We start from the raw sequence: 8,421 nt of genomic DNA, 5'->3' as shown, positions 1-8,421 counted from the left end.
AGAAAGTTAAATAAAAATTAATCAAGCTGGATTGATAACCATTGCTATTTTTCTATATTTTAGTTTTCTACCTGATAACTATTTTTTAGTTTTTGTTTTAAAAAATATATAATCAAACATATTTGATAGTTTTTTTTTTTTTTAAGGCAAAATACGAACAAAGTTAAGAACGGGATCTACAATCTACCGCCAACACCGAAGAGATCTCATCAGGCCATTCCTCCACCCAAATTTGAAGGTGTGGTGAAGTCAATGCCAGTTGAGCTAATAGATGGGCTGCGGCGTTACCATTCCTATGTGTAAAACTAAAAGAAACCCGCTCAGCATGGGAAGACAAAAAAAGCTTGATGACAGAGCAGAGAACCCCAACTTCAGAATCATCCACACAATCTGTCGTCAATAAATTAAAAATTCGGAGTGAATCTGTTTCGATCTGGAACCGAATAAAACCTGCTTCCACAGCAAGGAGAATACCCTCATAAACCGCAAAGCCTTCCACCCAATCAACATCACTAGCACGAGCAAGCAGACGAATGGCTGTAAGATACACAAGACCGGTCGAATCCCGAATAATTACACCCACCCCTGCTACAAAAGATTCCTTTCTGAAAGCCGCATCCACATTCACCTTAAGGAGAGGCGCTGCAGGAGGACGCCAGATAGCCACCCGAGGAGGACGACAAACCACTAGAGCAGACGCAGAACTCCGTTGAGCCGCTTGATAAACCTGGAGGTAATTTTCCGACCAAGAAACCAAGTCCGACAAAGAGCCACCTAATGAGAAATGTTGGGGAGTTTGATTACGCGCGTTCCAAATAGCCCACAACAACACCACAATAGCTCCAATATGCTGCCAAGAAACCAGATCCGTCCACACCCGCATAAAATGACCCATATCAGATCCCACCGGCACCCACAGAAGATGGAGAAAATGGGAGAATTTAGAACACTGCCATATAGATCGCATTTTTTTACATAACCAAAACACATGGGCTGCACTTCCCCCTTTTGGCCACAAAACCTGCAGTAATTCAGCACATCAACTCCTTTGGCTAAGAGGTTCTCCCTCGTCGGTAAACGGTCAAGGCATAACCTCCATCCGAAAATCTTAATTTTACTAGGGAGTTGGAGTTTCCAAAACCCCTTCCACCACTGTAACGGAGACTCGAGGGAAGAAGGAGAAGGCAAACCATGAACGATGCTGCGTTGTGCAAGACGGTACCCACTTTTAACATTGTATTGTCCCCTTTTGTCATAATGCCAAATGAGTTTATCCAGCAGACTAACACCAAGCGGAATATTCAGAATTGAGGAAGCCTCCTCATCGCGAAAGTGCTGTCGAATTTTCTCCACATCCCACTGACCTGAAGGTAATAGGAGATCACAAACTAAGCTATCCACAGATAATGAAATCGGTGAGCGAATGGACAAAGACCCATCCATAGGAATCCAATTATCAGAATAAACTCTAATGGACTCACCGTTGCCCACTCGCCACCGAAGACCAGTATGAAGAAGATCTCGACCCCAAAGGAGACTCCGCCATATGAAAGAAGCATTGGATCTTGTCCGAGCACTCAGAAAATCACCAGTCTTAAAATATTTGGATTTCAGAACTCGGGCAAGGAGGGAAGACGGGTCAGAGAGAAGCCGCCACCCTTCTTTATCTAACAAAGCCTGATTGAACGATTCCAGATCACGAAACCCCAAGCCTCCCATACATTTAGGCAAACACATGCGCTTCCAACTAACCCAGTGCAACTTACGATCCTGATCAAGGTCACCCCATCGTTTGATAGTTATTTCTTGTTTTTTAGTTTTAAGGAGTTAAAAGAGAGAAAGTATATGTAAATGGCAAAGTGGCAGGGTGCTGGATTCCCACCCATCGTGGACCCCATGAGGATATTTAATCCACGTCCGCACCCCATTATCTAATTTGGATAATCAGGGTCAGAATAAGGAATCCATCCATCCAAATCCTCGACCTCGTAGAGAATTTTGTCAGTTCTAGTGTAGAGGCATTAAAGTTTATTTCTCTGGTAGGGGCAGAGAAGTAGGAAGTTTGCTACAAAAGATAGCCAACAAAAAAAAAAAAAACCTTCAATTGTTAAGCAACCTCATCATAAATCACCTCCAATTTGATTGCTATTTCTCCTCCACCTCAGAAGATAAGTTTAATTGTTGACCATAACACAGGAATTTTTGTTTGAAAAACCATTTTGTTTAGAACCAAATGGCTTTAAGCTTTATAGAGTCACTAAAGAAAATGGGTTGTTGATGGTGTTACCAAGGGAGGTTGCATTTTCTTTAGTAGCCACCCATCAGTAACATAGGCCACACACTCTACTTTGTGGACAGGTCACACAAAAACCAATCCTATGTGCAACAGGTAAAATTTTCTTCATCCACCAAAACGGCTTATTTGTTTCCATCGATCCTGGACTTATAAAGCTCATGGTTGGGTTCCTAGAAGCATGTTGTTGCCTGTTTTTGCTCCTATACCTGAGGGTATGCGCATTGTCCTTACACCTGTACATACGCAAGGGATCATTGTTTGGTAGAATTGCGTTCCTTGTGGCTTGAACCTAAGACTTGAAGGATATTCTTTGAAGTCTCAAACCACTCAAGCTATCCCTTAGGGACGTTGTTGCCTGTTAACCAAACAAAGTGCAGAAGATCTTCATAACTCAAGGTTGATATTAGCAAGATACAATCTATAATAACAATCAAACTACTCGTTGGAAACCAACCTAAGCATAGCACAATTGATTAAGATTTATATTCTGACTACGAGGTCGGAGATTTGAATCTCTATCCCCACATGTTGAATTAAAAAGAAAGAAGAAAAAAGTGCTACTTGGACCATAATAATATGAATCGGTAAAATGGACATTGACTGGATTTAAACACTATAATATCATGGAGGCAATTGGTTTTTGCCAAACATGTACCAAGAGGACAATAGAACATGGATAGATGTAAATGCCTCAAGTTGGTGTTTCAAATGTAAGGTACAAGAAAAAGAATGGCAGTGTGGTGCTTGGACACTCAAAGCTCCTCTAGTGCCATGTTTCTTTCAAGTTTTATTCAAGTGATCAATATGAATAGAATCATTACAACATAAAACTCATGGCAAGACACAAATGCAGCATATTTGAAGAAAGGTGGATGACTTCATAACATAAAGAGTTGGGGCAAAGGACACAGTATCTGTTTAACGCCTCCCAGATGCCACCGATTCAGCAGAAAACAAGTTCTTTACTCGCGAAAGAATTGAATCGTGTGCGGGGTCATATGGATGATCCTTGGAGGGGATCTCCAATATTGCAGGGATTGGCTTATTGTAGCTATCTACCAGAAACCTGATCATATTTGCAACCTGAAAACTCGAAGGAAAAAACATATACAGAAACATCAAATTTGCATCCATCCCACAAAAAAAAAAGAAAAATGGGGTTCAAGAGGGTTGCTGTTGAAGAAATGGTAACTGGTCAACAGATTATCACACCAGAGTGTTAGTCACAAATAAATACAAATCATATGAACTTACAGTGTAAAGAAAGGGATTTCAGGAAATAACTTACATATTGACTAATCATCACTATTGCAATATCCTCCCTTGTAGTGAACTCTTTAAATGCATCTTCAATTTGTTTTACAGTTGTCTCTGAGACATTAGGACAATAATCCATGAGAACATTTTGAATATCCTTTACTTGCAAGATTAATATTCAAAACAGCAATCCTTACTACAAGAATATGATTTATTACTGCAGAATTTTTAGTGGGCCTCTGTTCTTAGAACCAAATTTGATAAATGGTGTTAACCGTTCCTCATATATTTATATATATATATATGATAAGGATGACATCTGTTCACTAAAATTTTATAGAGGATTGTGTAAAATGCAAGCTAGATTCCAGTGCTTTGCTGGTAATCTAGTTCTGGTGCATCCTTGGTAAAAAATAAATAAATAAAGACAATGATAACATCTTTTTTCACTTAACTTTTGTCCCTGAAAATAGAAACCCGGTTTCAAGAACGGCACCTGAAAAATCCCTTAGCACTGGTTCTTTTAACGCTCCTACACTCGACGATGCTGGAATTATTTGGTCAAAGTATTTTGCTAACCGTTTGCTTCTAGTGATGCTTTTATTAAATTCTAATTAAAGCTGTTTAGAAAATCTTGGTGGTCACCCATTGAACCAAAGCCAAGAGGGGGAGCTCGGCTACTGAGTGATTCCATTGGGTCCTCACAACTGCTGGGAAGGGGAGTGTAATGTAAATGATGGGAGAGTTCAGTTCGGAAGTATATAAAGGATAATGTTAATAACATAGGATGGAATCTCAATGAACTGGGTGAGCTTGGGGTCTCTCAAATTGCCCATGGTCTATATAATTTTTCTTTCATGACTAAATGTAACTAGTATAACTAGTTTCTATCATTCTACTGTCAGATTGATGAGATTGTGGGAGGGAATGAGTGCTAATGAATAAATGGAGACAAGATTGGATCTAGTGGAGCACGAGCTCTTGCATGTTACAGAAGAGATCCAAAAGTTGGAGAATGGAATGAATGTGGTTGTGGCCAAGTAGGAGGGAATGTAAGAGACTAACAGATCATCACACCAAGAACTAGCTATGGAGGTAGAAGGAAAGCAAGAGTAGTGTAATGGGAGTTTGACAATCGAAGTCTGAGTTCCTTTCGTAGAATTTCACTGGTTCGAGTGAGCAAATATCTCATATGCTACTTTTTTTATATAAGGACAATTCTATAGAATGAACGATATTGCAAAAGAAGAAGAGGAAAGCCAAGACTCTAGCCAAAGAAACTGCAAAAATCTCTTCCAATGAGCAAAAGGAGAAAAAACTTTACACAAAGAAAGAGCCACAAAAGATAGAGAATCTAAGAAACGATCAAAGGACTTCTCTTTGTTGACGAAGATTCTATTATGCCTTTCAAGCCAAAAGGACAAAAAAAAAGGCTCTAGTGAATTGAAGCCAAAGGATCTTCTTCTCTCTTTTAAAAGGAGCCCTATAAAATATTGTTGACAGAAGAATGTTGATCTCGAAGGGGTGGTCCACACACCAATTGAAGGTGGAAAGAATACAATTCCAAAAAGTTCCACATAGGAGAAATGAAGGAAGAGGTGAGCTTGTGACTCTGAATCTATTTTGCATGGAGGACACCATCTCGGAGAACTAAAACACAAAAGCCTCCCTATTTTCTATCTATTTCTTACGAAATCTGTGAGAGAAAACATTACATTAAATTTCTTACAAAAATATTCAAGTCCATATACTGGTAATGTTGAATGGGAAAATCGCTGGTCCACTTGGACCTTTATTTGACAGGAATAACTACACATGTTACCTAATGAATAAGGCTAGAAAATTCTACAAAAGATAAGAAGGCTAAACAATTCCCCATATTTTGAAGTCCTCATCCCTGCCTTACATATTCATTGCTTATATTTCCAATAAAACAATAAATATAAGACATATATGTTGCAAAGCAACCATATTTTGCTGTATGCAAGATCAAAAAAGAAAAATATATAGATAATGCAAGATATGTACCTCTTTCACAAATAAAGTGCAACTCAATAACTTTAAAATATGTGAATTTTATGTCCCTTGGTAATGACCAAATAACTGCACAAACTGATTCGAGTATTTTGCCACTTCTAGCAAGCTGATCTTAGCAGCCTAGCAGACACTGGGCACCGTTTTAGACAATCAGATGAAGAATCTATTTCATCTAATTTATATGTAGGGACTGAGACAAATACATACATACACTCCAAACCCAGCCCATCCCATCTTAACACAATCTTTTATATATCATAATAACAAAAATTGATACATTTTAGTTAAAGAATAAAATATAATTATATTTTATTAGTTTGATTGTACCCATAGTTTTATTATTAGCGATTTAGTATTCTTATAGGTAAAATTTTGAAACAAATGGGACCCATTGTTTAGTGAATTCCATCTTGGCTCTGATGGTAAATTCTGTAATTAGATAAAATTTGAGGCAAAACAATTTTCATCTTGGTTCAACCAGTTCCTCTTTTTTTGGTCAAAATTCAGTTCCAATGTGAAATACTACAGATTTTGGAAAGCTGATTCAGAACACATATATCATTGAAACTTTTTCTTGAGAAAAGCTATACTTCCAATGGACTATCTTAAATAACCTCTTTAAAATTGTAGGCTGTTGGGTAGGTAAGCACATCCAGCTTTTTTATTTTAATTAGGTAAGTTACAAAAGGATAATGCTTTTTAGATAGTTCATTATCTAACTCCATAAAAGTATATGGGCTAATATATCCCAACCAGGAAGAATTCATCAAAAACACATTTGATTCTACAATTTTTTGGTAGAATCCGAAACCCACCTAATAAGTTTTTAACTCAACATAATTCAAAGTAACATGTACAAACGACCAGGACCAGATCAACACATGTTGAACACAAGAATTTCTATAATCAGGAAATAATTTCATAGGATTTAGACAAGCAGTGTGAGCGTAAAGAAGTAGCAATCCAGAGTTACAAGCAATATATATTAGAGAGATACTTACTTGAGTCAACTATAAGGTAATTAGTTTTTCTTCGCAGGTCAACGTTACCAACTCCAGCAAGAAGAAATCCAACCACAGTATCCTGTTATGAACTAAATTTAGTTTAAACATATAGGCAATACCCCACTGCATAGTACATGATGCATAATACAACAAAATGAGCTAGAGCCCATTCATTAGTTTAAACACATAGCCATGTATTATGCCTTGCAAATTGCAATAAACTAAACAGAATAAACCTAAAATCAAAGAAGAATAAATTTGCACAATGGATGTTGTTTATTGTGCAAAGTTGACAATTTTATAGAAAAACTAATAATAAAGAGTTTATTCTTGGTGCTCAAGACTAACTATTTAGGTAAATGTGATTCAAATTTAACAAGCGGATTTGCTTTGACATACATATACTATTAATTCGACGCTGGTTTATGAGGTAGTACAATAACATAACAATAAGATCATATAAGTGGATGGTTTAACCGTACAAACAAAACCAAACATCAAAATCACATAGCAATAAGATCACATAAATTAATATGAAATGAATTGTTCAGAGAAACGTAAAATATTAACACCTAATTAACCTCAAGTCAACAATTTAATAGTATAATGTAGCTAGGAAAACTGGTGCAATACGAAAATACATTAGGCATACAGCGTACCTCATCTGCAATCATGGAAATAAGCGCTGAGCTTTTGGTAGGGATTTGAGCTTTACCAGCCATTTACGAGATGTAGCTATGAAAAAATACACACATATATATATATAAATAATCATACTACAGATTTCAATTAACAAAACATAAAAAATATTCTAATCACAATTCACAAGTGAAACAAACTTAACTGAAAAAAATACATAGTCAGCAGAATTAATGATTGGGGAAAGGCAGTGGCCAAAGATACGGAGAAAGGCAAGATTATAGTGAATTGTAGATGAGAAACAAGGATTAGAAGAAGAAGCAAAAGAAATATTCACTAATCTCAAAACACTAAATAAAAAACGCGACAGTCACCATCTAAAACCTATTCGTCGCTCACACAAGTCACAGATTTAACAGAACGTTAAACGAAGGATTAAAAGCCAAAAAAAATCGAAATCAGATCCAACACAAATCGAATTTATCGATTCGAAACAGGCAGAAACAAGCTCAATCTAAGCAAGAGGTCACCGGAAAGATGAAAAAGTAGAAACGAAGCATACAACGTGAATCAAACGAATGGATTAGAAGAAGATTAGAAAGCTTTTGGATGTGGCGAGAGATGGGCAGAAGCAAGCGATGAACATAAATGAGGAATCGAAACTAAAGGCTATGAGATTGAAGATGTACAGCTAATCAAAACCTGAAGCTTGAGATGAGAAATTGAGGAGCGCCGCTGTTCGTCGTCGTGGGTCACTGGAGTTCGTGGATCTGCTGCCGGTCGCCGATCTGATCTCGTGGTCGGGTCGTCGGAGTTTGAGGATTTTTTTGGGTATTCGATAAAGTGGAGAAATTTGGTTCCAAAACCTTATTTTAAATTTGTATTGAAATTCTCTCAAATCAAAATTCTATAAAACCTTGTCTCAAAAACTAAATAATAAATAAAATTTAAAAAAATCATGATAAAACCCCTTCAATTTAAAAATTCATATTGCCAGAGCTAGCTTAACGTAATTGACATTTTACTTAGTAATATATATCAATTTACATAGATAAGCATTATAATTTTGACCCGTTGCAAATTTTAACCTTCGATCGATTGAAATTTTGTTAAAAAAATATTATTACGTGACAGATGAGTTAGAAAATATATTTTTGGTATGAAATAATTGATAGTAACCAAAAGAGA

At 36.7% G+C, this 8,421-nt stretch overlaps 1 protein-coding gene across 2 annotated transcripts; it reads right to left on the bottom strand.

Annotated features, from left to right (window-relative positions):
• Positions 1-2,868: 2,868 nt before the first annotated feature.
• Positions 2,869-8,121, bottom strand: LOC111018975 (vacuolar ATPase subunit F family protein). 2 transcript variants are annotated; one of them, XM_088121885.1, is made up of 5 exons: positions 7,923-8,121; positions 7,254-7,329; positions 6,592-6,673; positions 3,585-3,667; positions 2,869-3,379 (listed from the first exon to the last, which is right to left on the bottom strand). In XM_088121885.1, exons 2-5 carry the CDS (start codon positions 7,314-7,316, stop codon positions 3,215-3,217), a joined length of 393 nt encoding a protein of 130 aa, XP_087978011.1. In that variant the 5' UTR covers positions 7,317-7,329; positions 7,923-8,121; the 3' UTR covers positions 2,869-3,214. The 2 variants fall into 2 exon arrangements, with proteins under 2 accessions (XP_087978011.1, XP_022150945.1); XM_022295253.2 differs by having other exon boundaries at positions 7,936-8,118.
• Positions 8,122-8,421: the final 300 nt, after the last annotated feature.

This window comes from Momordica charantia, assembly GCF_013281855.1.
Source record: "Momordica charantia cultivar OHB3-1 chromosome 3 unlocalized genomic scaffold, Mcharantia_2.0 BLBB01000003.1, whole genome shotgun sequence".
NCBI classification, from domain to species: Eukaryota; Viridiplantae; Streptophyta; class Magnoliopsida; order Cucurbitales; family Cucurbitaceae; genus Momordica; species Momordica charantia.
The sequence above is the reverse complement of the archived record's forward strand: the minus strand, read 5'-3'. Positions and strand labels throughout refer to the sequence as shown.

What these genes read in the sequence shown, in the direction of transcription:
- LOC111018975 (XM_088121885.1), bottom strand. Translation starts at nt 7,316, where the DNA reads ATGGCTGGTAAAGCTCAAATCCCTACCAAAAGCTCAGCGCTTATTTCC. An exon ending in TTTCCATGATTGCAGATGAG is followed by an intron (nt 6,674 to 7,253) that starts GTACGCTGTATG and finishes AGTTCATAACAG; the next exon opens with GATACTGTGGTTGGATTTCT. An exon ending in TAGTGATGATTAGTCAATAT is followed by an intron (nt 3,380 to 3,584) that starts GTAAGTTATTTC and finishes TCGAGTTTTCAG; the next exon opens with GTTGCAAATATGATCAGGTT.